Source organism: Cervus elaphus, chromosome 11 (genome assembly GCF_910594005.1).
Source record: "Cervus elaphus chromosome 11, mCerEla1.1, whole genome shotgun sequence".
In the NCBI taxonomy this organism is placed as follows: Eukaryota; Metazoa; Chordata; class Mammalia; order Artiodactyla; family Cervidae; genus Cervus; species Cervus elaphus.
In genome coordinates this window covers 65,870,304-65,893,931 of record NC_057825.1, presented here as the reverse complement: position 1 = coordinate 65,893,931, position 23,628 = coordinate 65,870,304, and the positions used below count along the sequence as shown (strand labels likewise).

The following is a 23,628-nucleotide window of genomic DNA, read 5'->3' as shown; positions in this document are numbered from 1 at the left end:
TCCTAGATATTTTCTTTTCTTAGCAGAATTTTACTGTCCTTTTAGAAAAAATTTGCTAGGTCATTTATATTGCTAGGTAAATTTCATAAAAACATCTTGAATTTTCCAGGCTTTATATCTTATAGTTTTTCTGTGTATTATTCCATTTCATTCCCTCAACTCCCTTTTCCAAATGAGAAAGTTCAGGCTCAGAGAAGTCTGATAATTTGTTAAAATTGTATAGATAGAATGTCATATAGTTGGGTCTTCAACAGATTTTGTGTCTTCAAATTCAGTCATTTTTTTTCACTTATTTATATAAACATGTGTTTGTACCAAATTTTCCAGGATTTTCAAATCTTTCAGAGAAATTCTGAAATTATCCTATGTAGGGAGCTGCATCTTCTACCTATATGTCACTATGAAGATCACCTGAATATTTATTTTAAAACTGGATCGAAAGACATTAGCTATTTTTGGATTAATAGTTTCTTTTTTTGACTGAAGAATTCAGGCACATTTTAATACACATGATGCTGATTTTGTCAACACGTATTACTATCCAGTTTATAATCCTAATGTTTTAGAGAATTGAGATCTTTTTGAGGTACACCTAACCACACATTAAGCTTATGTTCTACACTGAAATTCATGGTGAAATATTTTAATAATTGAATAATTTTTGGTGGATGATTAGAGGATGTATATCATAGGAATTATGTAGGCTATTTAGAAGGCATATTCATATTTTATTAAAATTATTTCTATTTTAAGAAAAAAATTATTACTTTAAATTTCAAAGAAAGATAACACTGAATATCCTCTTTATGAGGTGTGCATGTCTCATGACCAACAGGGGAAAAAAGAGCTCAAATTGTAAAAAACGAGAGTCTGTGGTAGAGATTCCAATACTTCCTCCCTGCTTTTCTTGGTTAAAACTTAACAGATCTGAAAACGATAAACTTACCCTGACATGTTCTACCTCTCACCACCTGGTATCCTTGGGGGCACATACATGAGAATTTCCCAGGTTCGTTTACACACTGATACTGACACAGGTAGCTCGAAGTTCTGCATTCATCAATGTCTGTTGAACCAGACAAAAGCAACAACATAGAGCTGAACACTTACATGTCATTATTTTGGTAATTTTTTAAAAAAAACATTGCAATCTCTGAAACAGAAATGCAATACTTTATAAGAGGCTCAAATGCAAGTTCTAACAATATCAGCTTATTTCTCATGGAACTTCACAGAGCAGAAAATTTTCTTACCATCAGTTTTACTCAATTACTGCTGACACTTTGGCAAATCCTGGAACTAACCATCCTAGCTGAGCAGACTGAAAGAAGTGGTTTGTGGTTGATGATCCTCGTGTTGTGCTTGGCAGACCCACCCTTGATGCAGATTCATATTTGCCTTCTCAGAAATTAGGTGGCTCTGCTTCCAAGTTCATCTGAGTTTTGAACTCCCAAGTTCCATCCCTGTGCAAGCTTCTAGAGGTTGATGCCCTGGCAGAAGGCTTTGCATTTCTCAATGGTGCTGTTCTTACAGTTTGCTCAGAAGGGCAGAGGCAGCCGTCCAAAGCCAGCCCCTTTTGGTTTTGAGCACAGAGGCATGATGGGAGGCCTCTCTGTGTAGGGTGTGACCTTTGTGGCCCCAAGTAAAGCTGGGACAGTTTGTGAGGAAGTCAAGAGTGTGAAGTGTCAATGGCATCCCCCTCAGGATGTCTTAGGCCATTTGAAGTACACAGTGGAGCGAGCATGTGCAGTGGACTCTGATGGTGATCCCTCTGGTTAAATGGCCCTCTTCTTGATCACGTGGAGAGTGAAACGAAGGCACCTTAAGAAATGTGCCCCGGGCACACAGTGGCAGGGATGCCTAGGGGCCAGATCTTTTGGTTTCTATTCTAATGTTCCTGACATGCAATCAGCTACTTTTGAACTTAAATATGCCACTAGTCCCCTGGAATTCTCATTAGACACAGAATTTGATTCAGTAGGTCTGGACTGGGGTGTGAGAGTCTACAATTTCACAGGCCCCTAGGAGGTGCCTATTCTGCTGGCCCATCACACTTGAGAAGCAAGACACTGGAGTACCCTTGCTAATTATAAGACCCAGCCTACATCTAGTATTTCAATTATTTTTTCTCCTTTCTTTTGATAACATACTAAAAAGACAGTGTTATAAGTGAACTAAGTTAACTGGATTTTAGAACATAATAAAAATTTGCTTTCTTAAACAGGTATATACTCGGATAAAGCAACAGCAAAAACAGGAACTGTGCTATTACTACCAATTATTTGGATGATATTTTACCTTCACAGTTGAGCCTGTCACTGCTTAGCTCATATCCTTGATTGCACTGACAGATGAATGAACCAAGAATGTTGTAGCATTGCTGAGCACATTGATTGCTGGCATCACATTCATTTATATCTGAAAGGCAAGGTCATACACACTTATATATTTATGACTTTAAACATAGCCTTGCTCTTTTGTACCTATGTCATCAGATGATAAGTGAGTAATTCCCTAGCTGGATTCTTTGCCTTGCAGAAGCTCACTGGAGAACATCCATTCAGGTCTCATATTTATTGGAACAACTTCAAACATCTGTCATGTACTTCTTTTAGAAATACCAGAATATTTTTTTTCCTGGGAATGACGGTTAGTTTGGTGTTTGATGAATCTTTCCAAAAGAATTTAATGATTCTAATAAATATACATTCCAATATCTATTTTCTTTTATTGTTCAAATGCAAAATGCCAAGTCTATAAATAATTGATATAAGACACATACTGATACGGTCTCTCAGCATGCTGTAGTGAAGATTTATCTGTGCTATTTATTACTTTTTAAATGGGTCCTGTTAAATTCCATTGCAATTATAACATAAGCCTTTGAGACCCATACAGAGTTTTGCAATGCTCTAAGGCACTGAAAATATTGTGAAAAGGCATTTTTCCTGCACTAGATTTTTTCCATGTCATGCCAATCTTAAAACTGTGTGCTGTGACATTGCATTCTGAAAGGGTAGAAGCAGCATGTGAAAATCAGATGCACTCTCAGCAGAAAGTTTATGTATCTGAACTTGTAGTAAACACTTTGGCACCTTCAGTGTTTGTATCACACACTGTTGACTAACTAGTGTGTGTATATCAATTGATCTATAGTTAAAACCTTTTTTTGATACTGTCACAGAGGAGAACTAAAACCAAAGTTAAAAATTTTTACCATTTACATCTTGATGTGTTTTTAGAAACCAGACTGGTTATTGTCTTTTCAGCTTTATGTGGGGAAGTTGATGGAAACCATGAATATAGAAAACTGGAGATACTGCTGGGAACACAGAAATTGGTTGGCTGTTTCCAGAAGACTTACCTACACAGGTATAGTTGTTTGCTGCCAACTGAAACCCAGGACTGCACTGGCAATAAAATGATCCTGGCGTGTTCACACATCTTTGGTGGCAATATGGAGGGATGGCGCATTCGTCTATATCTAGGTTATTAAGCACACACGCAAAGAGAACCAAATTACCGACTATCCAAATTACTATTATTGATCTGTTTAATCTCAAGTTCTCAGCAGAACATTATCTAGAAAACCTGGAGACCTCATTTTAAAAGTAATTATTTTTCTTTTTAAAAAATTAGGGTATCTGTGCTTTAAATATAACTTTTGTATGCCCTCTGTAGCTAAATGAGATGTTAAGAACAAAGACTTCATAAACCTGGCTGGATGGGTTGAGATTTAAAGAGGGAAAAGTAATTAAAACTATTTCACATATAAGTAAGAATGTCAGGCTGGGAATATAAAAGCTTATTTATAATTATAGAAGTAGAAAAGAACTATGGAAGAATTGAGATATAGTATAAAACCAAGAAAGGAGGCTGCTGCTCAGCTGGTGACATTGGTGAAGTCACTTAAATGTTCAGTAGTTCGTTTTTTCTTCCGTAAAATGTAGACAGTAATGTTTGCTATGTGTATCTCATGAAGTTTCTGTGAGAATCAAGTGAAAGAATGCTGTGGAAGGAATGGGATACTAAACAAGTTAATTTTTGAGAGTGCCTTTCTGATACACTGATCAAGTGTTCCAGCCTGTGTCCTTCTCATATAAATATTTCCAAATATAAAATGCTCAGTTGAGAACTTGCATGGCATGTGTAATTTAAAATAATAATTATATACTATCAATGCAATGATACTATCTTCTGGGAAAAATGAAAATAAAACATAACTTTATGTTGAACTCTTCTGGTATTTTAATAACTATAAGTGTGGGAGGCAGTGTGCTCAAGTAGGTAGTGTACCACGAGGTAACCTGAGTTTAAGTCTTTGTTCTGGCATTTACTAGCTTGGTCTTAACCTCTCAGAGTTTTCATTTCCTCTTTTGTGAGTAATAATACAACAATGTGGTAGGGTTGTTGGGGGGATAACATGAGATGATGTAGGCGAACTTCCTTGCACAAAATAGGTAAAAACAAATGGAAGCTATTATGAATAAGCTGCAAATATATGTGATTTAACTTGAATATTAAATAAACAATAACAGTGTTCACATAGCTTCCCTCCTAACTTATTTAGCTGTCTGATCAGATGTTATGTCAGGGAGGCCATTTCTGTCCATCCATATAAAATAACTTCTGCTCCATCTACCCCTAATCCTGCTTTATATTTCTTTGTAGCCAGTGACACTCCCTGCCATTGTGTTATGTGTTTATTTGCTTCTTGTCTGTCCTCCTCACTATAATGCATGGCAAATAAGATCCATTTTCTCCCCTTGAAGTGGAGATAAAGTATTTTTTGTCTGTTGTGTGCTTAATACCTAGAATAGGGTTTGGCATGGTAGGTGCTCAATAAACATTAGTTGAATGAATGGAAAGTTCATACTAATTAAGAGCAGTTGTGGCACAGTCCTTCTTGTACCTAGTATCATAGCCAGGTGACATATCAATAGCTAAGTTAACTGGTATTTTCTAATAGCTCCATGAGGGCCGTGATTCTGTAAAATCTGTTTGTTTACCACAGTGGTCCAGCACCTAGCACATAGTAAGCCCTCAATAAATATTTGATGAATAAATGGTGTATGTCTTTTCAACAAGTAAACATTCACTGAACCTTTGTTATTTGTTAGCATTGTGGTTGGCAATGTAGGTTTACACTGCTAAACATATGATGATAATCATATGTATATTCTACTCCATCTTGTATGGAAAACAGGCATGAAAACAAATTATTGCATGGAATTATAAGATCAAGAATAGAAAAGTGTACAAGAGATAAAGGGAGCACCATTTCACTCAAAGTGTGACTTGCTGACCACTGCTGGTCTATTTGGGCCAGTCCACAATGAATAAGTATAGAAATTGGGAGCATGTGTTTAGGAATAGCAATTTGGTGTTACTGCAACATTCTTATTGTACTCTACAGAAGTATTGATATATAACAGGCTAGAAATTTACAAAAAGAATCCACCAAAGTTTGAGAATTACTGGCATAGAGGAGGGAGTGACTATATTTGGGGAGATCATGGAACACTTCCCAGAGGAAGTGACCTTGACCTGGAATTTAAGACTTGAATAGGAGTTTGTCAGGAGCGCATGTCTCTGGTACTGAAAGCTTATACAGAGGTAGCAAAGTGTGACACTGTGTGATGTATTGGGGAACTATAACTCGTGGGACAAAGCTAAAGTGTAATTGTTTTGGCAGGAGAAGGGTGTTGTTACAACAGAGTTGGGCAAGGATCAGATGGGGGAAGACCTTATATGCTGTTGAGGAATGCAGTGTTAATTCTGGGGGTGAGGGGAACAGCAGGGAAGTCACATGATTAGATCTGAATTTAAGGACATCTCCTACCGTATCATAAAGAGCTCTAACCATATGTTCTATTTACTTTGATTCTTCCCATAGTAGGCTGGGTTTGTTCCTCTTCTATACTTATTATACCCTCAGTTGTTTATTTTCCTGACTAATAGAATGGGCAAAACTTTGGTGCCTATGAATTTTTCCAAACAATTTTCTCCTAAATCACAGCTTCAGTCACTGCAAATTCCTGGTCCTTCATCCGAGACTGGACACTAGCCCCAGCACCTAGCAGAGCCCCAAGGCAGACAGAGCAGGGCCAGGGCCTATGAGAGCTCAGAGTGGACACCCTGACACCAACAGCTCACATTCACTGGTGAAAATTGAATGTGGTGTTGCCTGTCCCCAGAGATTTTTATCCTCTGTTCCTAAGAGAAAATAAGGACTCTTCACTGATCTAATGGTATGAGGAAGTATGTAAGTCAATGGACAAAGGGGGTCAATTACAGAGTTTCATCCTAGTGCTGGGCCTCAAGATTGCACCCAGAACACTTTAGTTGACTTCTTATTTGCTAGCCTCCCCATATTGTGTTCTCCCAGTCATTCAAAATGCATGCATTGAGCATCTACTTGGCTGGCAGACTTCAGGGACTGGGGAGACAACAATGACACAAACCAGACCTGGCCCCTGCCCTCAGAGAACTCAACTGGAGCTCTCAAGAAGGACTCACGTGTTGCGGTTCTAGTATTGGAGCCACTTGTAACATAAAGAATGTTTAGTACAAGTCTGTTAACTCATTACATAATGATGGCACACAACTATTCAACCCAGGACCAGGCACCATTCTAAGCATTCCTGCACATGAGATCTTGAGATAGGGGCTGGTTTTATTTCCACAGTACAAAGGAAAGAAGTGAGACACAGAGGATTTAAGTAACTCAAAGTGAGTTAGGGATGGAGCTGGGATTTGAACCTTACTATTTGCTCTATAGAGCTTCCCAGGTGACTCAGTGGTGAAGAATCCACCTGCCAATAAAGGAGATGCAAGAGATGCAGTTTCTATCCCTGGGTCAGGAAGATCCCCTGGAGTAGGAAATGGCAACCCACTCCAGAATTCCTGCTTGGAAAATGCCATGGACAGAGGAGCCTGGTGGGCTACAGTTTGTGGGGCCACAAAGAGTTGGACATGACTGAGTGACGGGGCACACACACAGCACACACTTGCTCTGTGAGCTATGTTACACTAAAACCTAGTGAACGAAGCCCATGGCATCAGTGTTTTAGAGCGAGGACACCAAATAACTAGTTTAAATGATTTTCCTCTTTGCTTTTGTGGTCTCACTCATACCCTAAGTTTCTGCTTTGGCTTAGTCTAAGATGTAACTGACACTTTGATATCCAGAATATGCTTAACCTATAAAGTTGTTTTGTTCTCGTTAATGTGGAAAATGGGTGGTAGTCAAAGAAAGAATAAGCATTATCATTCTGCAAATAAAGATGAGTGCTTTGACTTGAAGGCCTGAGGGTTAAACAATTAAGACGCTCCAGACAGGACTTGGCTCACTGCACTGATGTACTTACCTACACACTGCTCTCCTCGCTTCTGATACCCAGGAGGGCATTGACAGGTGAAGGAACCTCGTAAATTGATGCACACTTGATCGGCTCTACAGTTGTGTGTCCCTGCAGTGCATTCATCTATGTCTGATAAAGACAAGAGCACAGAAAGAGTTTGAGTTGACTGTGGAGATGTTGGTATTTCCTCCATCTTTTTTGACATATTTTTCTTAAAGAAACCAAGTTTTCACTCTATTCTTAAAACATTACTCTGTAATACTGTTTTATTGGAAATGCTTAAAACGATAAATTATTTCAAATGTTCAGAAAGTAGTTTCATAGATGCCACTGTATATCACTTATTAATAGATTTAACAAATACTACATTCTGCCATGCATGCTTCAGTTCACTTTGTTTTGTTAAGAAATGAAACACTGGAGGTGTAACCAAAGCTTTACTCTATTCTCATCCCTTTATCCACCCACCTACTACCATCCTGGTAAGTATGAATCCTTCCTTGAGATTTTTTTCTTATAATTCATTGAACATATATGCACCCATTAGCATATATGGTATTGTTTTGGGTGTTTTAAAATGTTAAATTGTATGATACTTGCTTTTTCACCCAATATATCACATTTGAAATAATTTCTAAAAATTATTCTAAAAAATAATAAAATATATAATAATATATATTGTATATATTAATATATAATATAATGCAATGTATATAATATAATATAATATATAATAATATAAAATAATAATAAAATATTCTAATTATTTCTAAAAATTATTAGACCAATCTCTAAAAATCTGCCTAACACCTAGGTAAAAATCAAGCTTTAATGTTATGCATTGCTTGTTGCTGTTTTTTTGTGTGTGTGTGTGTAAACTTTAGCATAACATGGATGAATAAACTTTTCATTGCAGATTTCAAAATAAAAGGGATTAAATTTAATCATATTCCTCTAGGAGAGATAGGCTGGTGTAGTTTAAAATACATATTTTACCAAAGCATTTCACGTCTTGAAATAATTTACTAAATATACCTTAAGGAGTAGGTAGATTTAGTTTTAGAAAAGTAAAAAAATGTTCAGTTTGAGATCAACATGAATATGCATGGCATAGTCCCTTCACTGTTTACCTGAAACTACCACAACATTGTTAATCGGCTCTACCCCAATACAAAATAAAAAGCTTAAAGTCTGGGGAAAAACATGATGTGGATTTGTGTGTGTGCACTCCTATTGGAATAATTTATAAGTGAAATTTAGTTCTGCCTTCTCCACATCACCTTTGCATTCATTTGAATCTCTCATATTTATGAGGTTAAATAGCACAGATGAAAAGATTATGAAATTTTGGCATTCTTCAACAACTGAAGACTCTAAGCTTCATTTAAAAATATCTAAAATTTGTAATTCCTAGATGACAGATTTTGCATAAAAACTGAGAGAGGTTTTGGGGTGTCTGAATCATCACTGTGGTAGACCCGTGGAGGTGCTTTGGAGGAAATAGTGGGCCAAAAATCAGTACTGAAAATGAACCATCAATAATTAGAATTTATTCCTAAATCCTGCCTTCCTTTTAAGAGGCTCAGAGAGTTGCCCCAGGTGTATTGCCTTTCATCTTCCTTTATTTTCAAGCATAATTGCTGCACTTACACTACTCAGTATATTAATGTAGGAAGCTCAGGTTATAAGAGAGTTGTCCTCAGATATCGGCTTTGGTTAGCTGGGTGTGGAAAAGACAAGAGGGATTCTTTCCAAGAGAAAGAGGGAGGGGAGATAAAGAATCCCCGAGGGGTGCCTGGCTGTTTATTGGATAATAACCTATAAAAGCATCTACTTACATAATTCTTATTATCCGGGTTTAAAGTTCTGGCAAAATTTTTGTTATTATTTTTATGTCTGTTTTGAAAATTTTTATTACTATTTTCAAATCAGTGATTACAACTCTGTCCTTTCTAGGTACTATGCAAAGGTACGGCAATCTTTCTTTGAAATTATCTGCTTTTTTTGGTGTGTCTTTTATTATTTTCTCATATGCACTTGATGAAAACATGTCTACTGGGGTTTCTTCAGAGCTTTATGACTCGCTAATACAGAAATGACAGCAGAATTCCTATTGTTTTATGTCAAGAACATTTGCCAGCATTTGCAGTGATAACAGCCCTGAGAGATACAGCAATGTGAGATTCAGATGTGGCAAGTTTCCTCAGTACATGCTGGCAGAAGATCAAGGGCTTGGGTTGGCTGCTGCATTTTCTAAAGGAGGCCTCACCAGTGACTGTGGCTTTTCTTTCTGAGACATCCCTTTGCAAACTGCCTCCACCCCATTGCATTCCTGATGTGATTTCCTTCCTATTCTTTTTTTTTTTTTTTTTGTCCCCTTCAGTTCTCTTTGATAAATAGGCTAACATTTCCAGTGGAATTAATATATCATTAAATAGGTTTCATACATAAAAGTCGTGCTCCCTGGACCAGTTCCTTTTTAAGAGCCAGGTTTGTTTACCTTCTAAGAAGGATAATTTAATAAAAGTATTAGGTGAATTAAAGTAATTCAATAAAAAAAAACCCAAAAGGCAAATAAAATGCCACCATTTCTACTGCCACTATATTCTTTTCTCTGTCAATAACAAACAAAACTGAAACAGGATTTCCCTCACCTAGGATTGACTGGTGATATTTTTAATATACTTTCTACTTACCTGGATTCACTTTTAGTTTTAATTCTTTCAGATGGGAAAACTCCCTGAAATTCAATAAAACACAATTGTATGAAATCCCCTTTAAGAAATTATTTCAAAGGAGTCGAATGGATGCTTCATCTTACACCTTGAGCTGCATCTGCTAGTAAATGAACAGACTAAATTTTCCTTTATGGCTTTTCTGACTAGGGTTTAGAATATTTATCTCCTTTTCTCTTTGCAAGTTATGTAATGCTGAAGGATGTGTAGATAAACCAGATTTTCCTGAACTATCTTCAATAAGACTGTAAATTTGTTGGTTTATTTAAATAACATGGTTTTATTAATTTGAAAGTTGTTCTTTGAGATCTTGTTATTGTTTATTCACACATGTATACAAAATCATGCAAAAATCATTTTACGTTGTTAAACTCTTTTATGCTTATCTTTTCTACTTGTATGCATCTAAAATATACTACTATGCTAGAAACTCAAAGCAGAATATCCATCTCTGTGCAGATGCACCAGCAGACCTGGCTTTCCCAGGTATGTTTATAAAAGTCCTCTGTGGTGGGAATACCTTACTCACAAAAGCAATTCTTTATTCATAAGGGAAACTACTCAGGTCAGTCACAGTTTCCCTGATAATCTAGGAAACAGTACTCTGGGGAGAGGAGTTTTTGTGTTGCTTTTAAACGATTTGTAAGTTATCTTTGACAGTTCAGCTCACTAGGTTCTTTAGGTAGACAGTTATCACGTTTCTTGGGCCTTGAAACCAAGTTCTTTGAGGACAAGGTCTTTGTATTACTTTTTTTTAATGTATTCCTAGAACCTTACAGAGTCCATGAAACATGATGGGTTTTCAAAACATAATTGTACAATAAATGGAAGAATGAATCAAGGTTGTTTGCTAAGAATGGATGCCTATGGTTTAAAGAAAGTAGGGTCAGTGTTTTATCTCACAGAACTAAACATTTACAAGACAGAGTAACAGGCAAAATGTAAGAAACACACCAAAATGTCAGCAAATGGAAATGGCTATAAAGCAACGGAGTAGAGAAATACAGAAGCTAGAAAAGAAAAAGGCAGCATCAGAGGTGGAAGGCTGGCCCAAGGAGGTGAATTTTGAGCTGCATTTTGAAACAGGTAAGGTATGTGGACTGGCAGAAATAGGCGGCTAGGGGTTTTCTTGGTGGCTCAGTGGTAAAGAATCTGCCTGCCAATTCAGGAGACATATGGTTTTGGTCCCTGGTCAGGGGAAGATCTCACATGCCATGAAGCAAATAAGCCCATGTGCCACAACTACTGAGCCTGTGCTCTAGAGCCCAGAAGCTGCAGACTGCTGAAGCTCACACACCCTGAAGCCTGTGCTCCACAACAAAAGGAGCCACTGCAATGAGAAGCCCACACACTGCAACTAGAGAGAAGCCTGTGCTGCAATGAAGACCCAGCACAGCCAAAAATAAATAAAACAACACATGTGAAAAAAATTTAAAAAGAAAAAGAAATAGGAGGCTATTTCTAAGCAGAAGGGAGATCACATTAGAAAATGCTGATAAGATAGAAGTGGTTTGCATGAGAATGGCAAACAGCTGGAGTCAGCATGGCTGGAGGTACTGTGTATGAGGAGTTTGGTGCAGTGCCTGGTTAAAGGCGCTCATAAAATGGTAACTCAACTCATGAGCAAAATTCAAGGCCTTAAATGTGTGATTGGGCTCCCCAGGTGGTACAGTGGTAAAGAATCCACCTGCCAATGCAGGAGATGCAAGAGATGTGGGTTCAATCCCTGGCTTGGGAAGATATCCTGGAGGAGGAAATGGCAACCCTCTCCAGTATTCTTGCCTGGAAAATCCCTATGGACAGAGGAGCCTGGCGGGCTACATTCCATGGGGCTGCAAAGAGCTGGACACGACTGAGCACGGCACAGAGCACAGAGCAAAGGTGTGATCAGAGTTTAGACTGAACACCACAGGAAGCAGCTCTGAACTACGTAGACACAGCCTAATGTAAACATTACCAAAGTACAAAATAATAGAATGTGCTTCCTAAAATATCACGACACATAAATCAACTCACATTTCATCATTCTAATGTATTAAGAATAGCTAATGGCAATATTTGGTGATTCCCTCATTTTTCAAAAATGTGCCCACACTCTCCCTTCCAGTGATTTATACCATTGTAGGTCTCTCTCTTGCTGACTTTGGCATCATCACTGCGTTAAATAATCCAGCTGATCTTCGCTCAGCTCTCACTCCTAGCCTCTTTATCGCACTGATCCCCAGTCTATAGAACTGCATATTTGGTTTTCTGTCAGAGTTAGTAGAGGCAACTGTGTCCACATCTCTGTGGTGTCCATTAAGTCCCTGCTTAGGCCCTCATTCTCTATGTTTTTGGCTCCTGCCCTTCAGTATGACTCATATTTCCCAAACCCCTGACTCATGCTGCTTTCTCTCTCTTATGCAACATTTTAATCTTTGCAATGTTCTTTCCATAATTTGATAACTTACCACGACACGGAGTTACTTCAGTGTGTTTTCATGGGCAAAGACTTTGTGTACCTTAAATGTTCTATATTACCACTTATACTTTTCTTGTGCTGCTTTACATTAAGGGAATAATTTAGAACTACTTTGGAATAAACCACCATTCACCAGATGTTGTATTTGATGAGAATACACTGAAATAGGAATAAGGGGACTGAAATTATTATTCTATCACTGCCTCTGTGATCTAGGGCCATGACATCAATTCCTTTCCTGTTTCTCTGTCTGTAAAATGGACTGTTTGTCCTTAACGATATGCAAAGATTTTTAAAAGTTCAGAATTTTCAAAATACAGCTTTTTAATTCCAGACCATAAATCCTTAGAGTAAAATAACCAGATCTTTACTAGTTCTGAGTGGGCCACTGTAAATATTATTTGATAGCAAAGAAAAGGTAATGGTTAAATTCAAGTTGCTGCTATTTCATGATCTTTGTGGATCTAAAACCTTATTATGTCTTCCCTGACAATACTAATTTAACCTCATAAATGGAGTGAAGTAGGAGAAAAAGGTCAAGATTCATATTTGCTGTAAGGAGGAGTTACTTTACTCCTGGCTGCTTTCGTCCCTCCCTCCCTCCCCCTTTCTTTCTTTTCTACTTTTTTCTTTCTTTTTTTTCTATAGTGACAGGATAATAAATTAGTTCCCAGCAAAGTACACTTTCTACTTAATCTATGAAACTGTTTGAAGAAAAGAGATTCATTGGGTGAAGATCTTATATTTATTTTGGATATTAATCTTATTTTCAATACAATCCTGGAAGGTAGCATCTATTTCAGCAAGTGCTGAGGCATTGCTATTTTATTGCTGTTTTATCCATTAATGACTATTGATAGTGATAGCCTGAGTAATAAAGGCATTATATTATGTTGCCTGAAATCTGATTAAAGATAAGATGTGTAATATTTTATATGACTTCATATACAAATTTGTTAAAATTCTAAAATTAACTGGTGTAAAAATAGGTAAATATTTAATAGTATTTAAACATCTATTATTTGTTTAGGAAACAGACCTACAAGCCTCTGATTTCATCCTAATAACAATCCTGTGGAATAATGGTCTCATTATCCACAATCTTTGGATGAGGCAGGAGGATGCCACTGAAATATAGGTTGGTAAGTGACCTGCTCAAGGTAACACAGAACAGAGAAGTCTCAGAGTCAAGAAAGATTTCTCTTTTGCTTCTGTAATTTAGGTCTCTAGAAAAACTTATTTCTTAAGATTTCTGGATAGTAGAAGTTCTACTGTATATATATACATATATAAAAATATATATATATTTCTTATATATAATATAAATATATAATTTTTCTTAGAATTAAAGAGAGGGTTGTTAATCATTAGGGCATTGATTCCTCCTTTGCATTTTTTTGCTCCATCGGAGTAACATTCATAGCTCTCCAAGTCTTCCGTTTCCCTCCCCAGTTCTTAGCCAATTATCAACAATTTTTGTCAAAGACTTTCTATTTCCCTTGCTGCTTCTTTAATAGTACTGGAATCAGATTTATCTGGGACAGATGCCCAGTTCTAGTTAGCTTTTCACCCTTCTGAAATTATCAGCTAGAATTCACCCAAGCTAAGCAGTTCTAGTGGGGAAAATAAATACTGACATTGAGTAACAAAAGAGGACTGTCTTTGTTGATGGCCAGCAGTAGATTTATAGTTCTAGATTCTTATCTGTTCTGGCAAGACAGATTGTTAATAGTTTGGTGCGCTTTAAATGATAAACAAAAATATCACCAAAATCAAGAAATATTAGCTTCCCAGATAGTTCATTTGTTCGTTTTAGAAGAGTAGTGAATCAACTATACTGGAAGTCCTTGGTACTGCACTGTGTTCTAACAGAACCTTGAAATGTGCTATTACCATGTGGAAAAGTCATGGTACGTGTGCTTGGAGTTGCCTTGTCAGCCCCGATAGCGGATTCGCACTACAGATGACCTTCTCTCACCTAGCTTCCTCTGTCTAGAGGTGTTCATTTGCAAGATGTTGGATGAGATTAGACATGAGGTTCATGCCTAACCTCATGAATTCATATCTAACATTCATGAATGTGGGGGAGAAAATCAACTGGTAAACATAAATGATCAACTTGTGACTCATCTCTGCTACAAACAAACCAAATGGACCAATCAGGCCAAAACAAGGACTCAAAGACCTTAATCCTCATTCTTTAGCTCTTTTTGCACACTTTCAAAGTGAAGCTTATTGCTTTTAGAATCTTAAGGGAAATATATTTTCTACTGATAAATGGTTGTTAATTGTCAGGAGTGTTCTCTGGAATCTCTGTGAATATGTCACATCCAGGTAAACTCTCTTTTTTCTTCTTAAACTTAATAATCCATTAGAAATATTTGAGAAAAGATGACCCTGGTATTTGAATGGTATTACAATCAGTCATTAATCTATAATCAATCATTAATACAGTGGAGGTAAAACTATTTTGAAACAAGCAGCACCGTCAGTCTTTGTTCTAGGGTGGCTCAATACCAGGAATAAAGGATTCTGTGTGAAAGTTCAAGCCCATCCCATACATGTCAAGGACCTACTTCACACTGAATGGCCTTCAGAGGAGTTGTGATCCCATCTTATTAGGGGATGCCTTTGCCTTGACTGAGAAGGGAATGGCAACCCACTTCAGTATTCTTGCCTGGAGAATTCCATGGACAGAGGAGTTCGGTGGGCAATGTCCATGGGGTCACAAAGAGTTGGACATGACTGAGAGATTTTCCCACACTTGCACTAATATTTCAATTGTGTTTTCTGGTGCCCCACTACTTCATCTTGCCCCTCCCACCTCCCTCCTATTTCCAGCTCCAGATCACACCACTGGAGAGTGATGAACTGATTGGAGACTGAGTACATTCAAAGGAGTCCACCATGCCTTCCCTGAGCACTGTGATTTGACTCCTGGCCCCAGTCCTTGAGGCCTTAACGGCCAGATTAGTCAGCCTCTCTAGCCCAAGGCACACACATTCCTGGCTTACTCCTTCAGCCCAGTCATCACTTGAGGTCACATAAGCCGCTGGCTATGGCAATGCCAATTATAACAAGCATGGCTTGAAGACCTCCTAATTGTATGAGAGCAATTACATTATACTTGTTGTTCATTTAACAATAAACAGCTTTTGGGCCCACTAAATTGAGGCATACTACTAAATTTGCTGAATGTAACTTGGCAATACTTCTCCAAATCATTAACTGCCTAAGACTTTGAAAATAAAGTATATCTTTGTGCCTCTTGCCTTCAGAGCATGTTCCGTTCTTGTGTGTACTTTCCTACCCATTTCATTACACTGTACTTATGATGCTTCTGCATAATGTTTCCCCATATGCCTGAATGCCCTTACAGTTTTCTGAATTCCAAATGGATAGGTAGGATGAAGTGAGTGAGGGGTGTGACACCAAATTTGTACTAAATTTCCTTTTGTTTTTCATTCAAAATTTCAGCACAATGAAAAGCAATGAAAGGATAAATATGTGTGTAAATCTTAATGAATACTGACTTTATAAAATAAAAATAGTAAAGTCTTTCATGATTTATAAAAAATTAGAATTAAAATACATGGGAATAAAGGGCATATGCTGGCAGGAATATAAATGGAGTTTAAGTATTTTAAAGTCCTGCTATAGTCTGGGAAGAGGTAAAACAAATAAATAAAACCAATTTGTTCTGGACTTCGATAAGTCAAGGGTATATGTTAAAGTATTCCTTAGGGAAAGCACTAAAGGAATAGTAAAAGAGTATAAAACTCAAATCTAATACAGGGGAGAATGGAATAATACAAAATAGTCCATCATTGTAGTTAGAAAGCAAAAAAGAAAGGAAAGAGAAACAAACAATAATATGCAGAATGAAAAAAAGGGCAAATAGTAAAATGGTAGCTTAAACCTAAACTTATCAATAATTACATTAGAGGTAAGTGAATTAAATGCTGTTATGAAAACAAAAAGTTCTTAAAACAAAACCCAAATATGCTGTTTCAAGAGAAGTGATTTAAATATAAGGACACAGGTAGATTAAAGAAAAAGATGGAAAATATACTATGTAAACACTAGCCAAAAAAAGTTGGCTTTGCAATATTAATATCAGACAAAGTTGACTTTAAGGAAAAAAAGATTAGAAAGGATAAAAAATAATATTGCACTCATCTCACACACTAGTAAAGTAATGCTCAACATTCTCCAAGCCAGGCTTCAGCAATATGTGAACCGTGAACTTCCAGATGTTCAAGCTGGTTTTAGAAAAGGCATAAGAACCAGAGATCAAATTGCCAACATCCACTGGATCACTGAAAAAGCAAGAGAGTCCCAGAAAAGCATCTACTTCTACTTTATTGATGATGCCAAAGCCTTTGACTGTGTGGATCCCAATAAACTGTGGAAAATTCTGAAAGAGATAGGAATATCAGACCACCTGACCTGCCTCTTGAGAAACCTATATGCAGGTCAGGAAGCAACAGTTAGAACTGGACATGGAACAACAGACTGGTTCCAAATAGGAAAAGGAGTACGTCAAGGCTGTATATTGTCACCCTGCTTATTTAACTTATATGCAGAGTGCATCATGAGAAACACTGGGCTGGAAGAAGCACAAGCTGGAATCAAGATTGCCGGAAGAAATATCAATAACCTCAGATATGCAGATGACACCACCCTTATGGCAGGAGGTGAAGAGGAACTAAAAAACCTCTTGATGAAAGTGAAAGAGGAGAGCAAAAATGTTCGCTTAAAGCTCAACATTCAGAAAACTAAGATCATGGCATCTGGTCCCATCACCTCATGGCAAATAGATGGGGAGACAGTGGAAACAATGTCAGACTTTATTTTTTGGGGCTCCAAAATCACTGCAGATGGTGACTGCAGCCATGAAATTAAAAGACGCTTACTCCTTGGAAGGAAAGTTATGACCAACCTAGATAGCATATTAAAAAGCAGAGACATTACTTTGCCAACAAAGGTCCGTCTAGTCAAGGCTATGGTTGTTCCAGTGGTCATGTATGGATGTGAGAGTTGGACTGTGAAGAAAGCTGAGTGCCAAAAAATTGATGCTTTTGAACTGTGGTGTTGGAGAAGACTCTTGGGAGTCCCTTGGACTGCAAGGAGATCCAACCAGTCCATCCTGAAGGAGATCAGTCCTGGGTGTTCATTGGAAGGACTGATGCTGAAGCTGAAACTCCAATACTTTGGCCATCTCATGAGGAGAGTTGACTCATTGGAAAAGAGCCTGATGCTGGGAGGGGTTGGGGGCAGGAGGAGAAGGGGACGACAGAGGATGAGATGGCTGGATGGCATCACCGACTCGATGGGCATGAGTTTGATTAAACTCCGGGAGTTTGTGATGGACAGGGAGGCCTGGCGTGCTGTGATTCATGGGGTCGCAAAGAGTCGGACACGACTGAGCGACTGAACTGAACTGAACTGCATGATAAAAGTTTAGTTCACCAGACAAATGTAGAAATTCTAAATGTAACTGCATTTAATCACATAGCCTCAATATAGATAAAGCAAACATGAATCAAACTAAAGGGCAAATGTCTATATACAGTAAAAGATTTTAACAATCTTTCCCAGTAACTAAAAGAATAAACACACATTTGCAAAAATGAATAGAAAATATGAATAACATGGATAAAAACTTTGAACTGACATATATAGAACACTGTACAGAATATATAGCCTTTTCAAATATTGAGAAAGCATTAATGGAAAATAACTATATGCTGGTCTTACGTCTAAATAAACTACAAAAATTGCAATATATTCTCTAACTGCAAGGCAAGTAAGATAGAAACAGCAGCAATAATGATGACAACACCAGAAAAATCACTCTCTTTTGGAAAAGAAGACATACACTTCAAAAGAGCTCATGATTTAAAGACAATAACAAAATTGAAATTTAAGACTATTTCAAACTAAGTGAAAATGAAAATGTTACTTATCAAAGCCTGAGGGGGGGGAAATGCCAGCCTTTAAAAAGGACTATAGCCCCTCCTCTCCTTACATCATCCTTATCTTCCCCCAACACTGTACCCAGTTTATAAGATCAGATTTGTATCTGAGCTAGTCTGCTGTGAGAGTGACTTGAGGATTTTGAAGGGCTGCTTAAAGAAGAAGGAAAAGATCTTGATTATGTCTTTCCAAAGAGCAGAACTAGAATAAACAGGCAGAAATCTGAGGAAGGCAGATTTTAGTTCAGTGAAAGAAAAAAATATTGTGGTCCTTGAACATTTTAAGGTATTAAGAGATAACGAGGTTCCTATCACTGGAAATATGGAACTGGTGTAACTTTAATCCCAGTAGTGTGTGTGTATATGTGTGGCAGGGGCAGGGGTGGGATTTGACCAGTTATCCGTGTTTAAAGATGGTGTTAAGGTACTGCATGCAAATAGTAACAGTTTCTGAATCTGGATGGTGGGTGATCAATGTTCATTGTATCATACATTCAACTTTAAACTTGAAAATTTTGATAAAAAACACTGAAAAATAGGTGCTGCATACCCCAGTGTAGAAAGTTGTGAGGAATTCAATAAGATTGAATATCTATACTTTCTCTTTTTGACATATGGTGTACATATATATATCTTTGTATATACACAATATATATTGTGATGTTTACTTTTATACTTTTATAATTTTTCCTCTAACATCTGAAAAACTTGCTCTATGACAAAATATAACAAGGAAAGATCTCATCTTAAGTGTTTTATTTTTCATTCTTTCTTCCTTGAGCAAAGAAGTAGTTAAGAAATCCTAGACTAAATAAAAAAAAAAAGAAATCCTAGACTTGTTATTATACTAATATATACTATATGCTATACTGTACTATATTATATAATATACTATATATATAGTATATATAGTTTACTAACAAATACTAACAAAATATATACAGTATACTAACAAATTCCTTGTTAGTTTTAAGAATTTTTCAGGAAGGAAGACTCTGCAGGCTTTATCATATTAAGGCAGAAGATTATTCAGTGTTCAAAATGTTAAATGCAAGCAACTATCAGCTTGTGCCCAAGTGTTTCATGTGCCATCATACCAAGTAAGATTTGACTTTTTTGTTTTGTTCCAAACTGATACTGTAGTTACCATTTCCTCCAAATTATTCATGAATTATCATGCATACTTGAATTTAATTTGCTGATAAATTGTGTTTGACCTACATAAACTATGGGATATCCCCTTACGCAGTGTTAAAACACTTTTAGTGATGTGAAGCAATAGCATTCAAATAACTCCTGATTATTAGTTCAAAGAGTACCTAAAGGCAATAGGGGACAAAATAAGATCAGTTCAGTTCAGTTCAGTCGCTCAGTGGTGTCCGACTCTTTGCGACCCCATGAATCATAGCATGCCAGGCCTCCCTGTCCATCACAAGCTCCCGGAGTTTAATCAAACTCATGCCCATCGAGTCGGTGATGCCATCCAGCCATCTCATCCTCTGTCGTCCCCTTCTCCTCCTGCCCCCAACCCCTCCCAGCATCAGGCTCTTTTCCAATGAGTCAACTCTTCTCATGAGATGGCTAAAGTATTGGAGTTTCAGCTTCAGCATCAGTCCTTCCAATGAACACCCAGGACTGATCTCCTTCAGGATGGACTGGTTGGATCTCCTTGCAGTCCAAGGGACTCCCAAGAGTCTTCTCCAACACCACAGTTCAAAAGCATCAATTTTTTTGGCACTCAGCTTTCTTCACAGTCCAACTCTCACATCCATACATGACCACTGGAACAACCATAGCCTTGACTAGACGGACCTTTGTTGGCAAAGTAATGTCTCTGCTTTTTAATATGCTATCTAGGTTGGTCATAACTTTCCTTCCAAGGAGTAAGCATCTTTTAATTTCATGGCTGCAGTCATCATCTGCAGTGATTTTGGAGCCCCCAAAAATAAAGTCTGACACTGTTTCCACTGTCTCCCCATCTATTTGCCATGAGGTGATGGGACCAGATGCCATGATCTTAGTTTTCTGAATGTTGAGCGTTAAGCCAACTTTTTCACTCTCCTCTTTCACTTTCATCAAGAGGTTTTTTAATTCCTCTACACTTTCTGCCATAAGGGTGGTGTCATCTGCATATCTGAGGTTATTGATATTTCTTCCGGCAATCTTGATTCCAGCTTGTGCTTCTTCCAGCCCAGCGTTTCTCATGATGCACTCTGCATATAAGTTAAATAAGCAGGGTGACAATATACAGCCTTGACGTACTCCTTTTCCTATTTGGAACCAGTCTGTTGTTCCATGTCCAGTTCTAACGGTTGCTTCCTGACCTGCATACAGGTTTCTCAAGAGGCAGGTCAGGTAGTCTGGTATTCCCATCTCTTTCAGAATTTTCCACAGTTTATTGTGATCCACACAGTCAAAGGCTTTGGCATAGTCAATAAAGCAGAAATAGATGTTTTTCTGGAACTCTCTTGCTTTTTTGATGATCCAGCGGATGTTGGCAATTTGATCTCTGGTTCCTCTGCCTTTTCTAAAACCAGCTTGAACATCTGGAAGTTCTCGGTTCACATATTGCTGAAGCCTGGCTTGGAGAATGTTGAGCATTACTTTACTAGTGTGTGAGATGAGTGCAGTTGTGCGGTAGTTTGAGCATTCTTTGGGATTGCCTTTCTTAGGGATTGGAATACTGTTCCCTAAAGCTATGACCTGGTGAGTTTTGATGCTAAAGATTTCTCAAGCTAGCATATAAATAGTCTTTGGACTTTTTAAATGAGTTTGGGGCATTTTACCCTCCATTTCCATTAGAAGCAAAAATACTATATATCCTCTGAAATCTCTCTCAGTTTTAAAAATCTGAAATTAAAGCTCACTTTGCTGAATTCCTGAATGCTGTTGTAAAACGGATTCATTTTCCAGCTCTTATCGCTTCTACCCTTTCTAACACACAATATTTGATCCTGGAAAACCTGAAAAACATGGTCTTGCTTCTTGAGAGCCATGCCTGTTTCTTCGTCCCTTATTTTTCATTTTCCCCTCCTCCTAATCTGTAGAATCAAAGGAGGATTTAAAATGGACTCATCTTTCTGAATAGGATTAAATGGCTCTGTTAACAGAGGGGGATGCATAGAAAGTTCTCTTCAATGTTTAGGCAGTACTGTATACCTGTAAAGTTACATACCTGCCCAGAATTTAGAGAAGCTTAATGCTTGATTGCCAGCTTAAAACTCTGAAAAAACATCTTGTGGGGAAACATGCCCTGTACACAGTTTCTGTCTGTAGACTACAAAGGAAGGTGAACCTGTGCCAGTTATGTGTTAAAGGTAGGTGCCAAACTTAGTCTTTAAGAGAATTTCTTGGCATGAATAAACACAGATAAAAAAAATGTCTATGTTCTTAGATCTGTTATATACACTTAAAATGGTTACCGCATGGAGCACATCCATAGAGTCTATCATATTCCAAGTTTTCATTTTAGAAGAAAAATGGAAAAATTGAGTAATTCATATTGTTAATTTTAAAATTAGCCTAGAATTATTTCTCCCTAGAACTATAACAATTTGTTTATGGAAACCTTTAAATGAAAACCTTTGACTTCAGGCACATATGTGGTCAATGTGGATGACTGTGAAGCTGCCAGATAGCTGTAAGGATGGTCCCCTATCAGTGACCTTCAACTACTGATCTCTTTCCATGGCTTTTTGAATTTGAATAGCCATACTATTTTCTCACTACATAGTATTTTTAAGTTTTAAATTGTTTTACTTGAGATTGTTTCTTTCTTTAGTTGCTTGTGCTAGATTTTTTCCTAGCCTTATTATACCAAGAATTAAGAGTTTCTGGGAGGACTCAATCTTTTTAGAAAGTCTGAGAACCACAGAATACATTTTTCCCCTGTGCACCTCCCTGACAGAAAGATATGAAATATGATTGAGATAGAAGAGTGGGTAAGATAATGGGATTTGGAGTCAAACAAGTCTCAGTTCAAATCCAAGCAACACCATGTTTTTGGTATGTGTCAGGGGAGAGTCATTTAACTTTTCCAAGTCTCACTGCCATGCCTGTCAAGTAAGGATAATATGCATTTCATTAGGTTCTTGTGAGGATGGACTGAAGTAATACACATCTCAAATGGCACCTCATTGACACTAAGGGCTCAATAAATTGTATTTAACACTGTGAGGTTTTTATATGTTGTTGTACATCAGGGTGGTACTTCTGTTATAGACAAGTGGAAGGAAGCAAGAAAACTGCAGATGTCCTGGTATATAATTATACATCCTATCTTGGTTTCCTTGCTCAGTGTCATATTTTGAATGTGGTGGTCATGACTGAAATTCAATTAGGAGGAACAACCATAGCATCGCATGACTTCCCTTCCTTTGGCATATTCCAGATACATGGATGCAAGAACAGGCAAAATCACCCTTTCTTTCTCAAAGTTATTTCTCATTAGGGAAATTGAAACATTCACACAAATGTGATCTGGCAAAACAGAAAGAGTCTACATCATTTGCATTTCATATTTTGAGATATGAAAGGACAGTTGGTGGCAATAGGACCCATCCACAGAAATGGAGTATTAATGTTTATGAAGTATTAATGTCTATTAATGTTTAGCAAACATAGCTTTAATTGGCACTCTAATTAGAACCTATGTGTAATTATGAGAGATTTGAAAAAACTGTGAAAAATACAAATTTTAGAAGCAATTTTTATTATATTTGTGGGAGACCTGGGTTTGATCCCTGGGTTAGGAAGATTCCCTGGAGGAGGGCATGGCAACCTACTCCAGTGTCCTTGCCTGGAGAATCCCCATGGATAGAGGAGCCTGGAGGGCTACAGTCCATGGGTCGCAAAGATTCAGGCATAACTGAATGACTAAGCACAGCACATGTCAAGGATATGGTCATCATTTCTCAAGGTGCTGATGAAATTATAAATCAGAACTAGAGAATAGATGGGGAATTTTTTCAAACATGTGGGAAAAGCTACATGTAAAGTCATGACAAATATTTCTGGGTGTTTGTTCATTAGGGACAAGGCTCAGCATTACATTCTAAGATGAAGGCATCAGGTGCTTAACTTCTCAAATG

The 23,628-nt window shown here is 37.4% G+C and overlaps 1 protein-coding gene across 2 annotated transcripts in view; it reads right to left on the bottom strand.

Moving 5' to 3' along the window:
* The window catches only part of EFEMP1 (EGF containing fibulin extracellular matrix protein 1), a 70,169-nt gene that overhangs the window by 10,467 nt on the left and 36,074 nt on the right, over positions 1 to 23,628 (bottom strand). For both annotated transcript variants that reach the window (XM_043917976.1, XM_043917977.1), the window contains exons 5-8: positions 7,371 to 7,493; positions 3,365 to 3,484; positions 2,299 to 2,418; positions 947 to 1,066 (exon numbers count right to left, since the gene is read on the bottom strand). In XM_043917976.1, the coding sequence (XP_043773911.1) occupies positions 947 to 1,066; positions 2,299 to 2,418; positions 3,365 to 3,484; positions 7,371 to 7,493 (483 nt within the window). The remainder of the gene's footprint in view (positions 1 to 946; positions 1,067 to 2,298; positions 2,419 to 3,364; positions 3,485 to 7,370; positions 7,494 to 23,628) is intronic.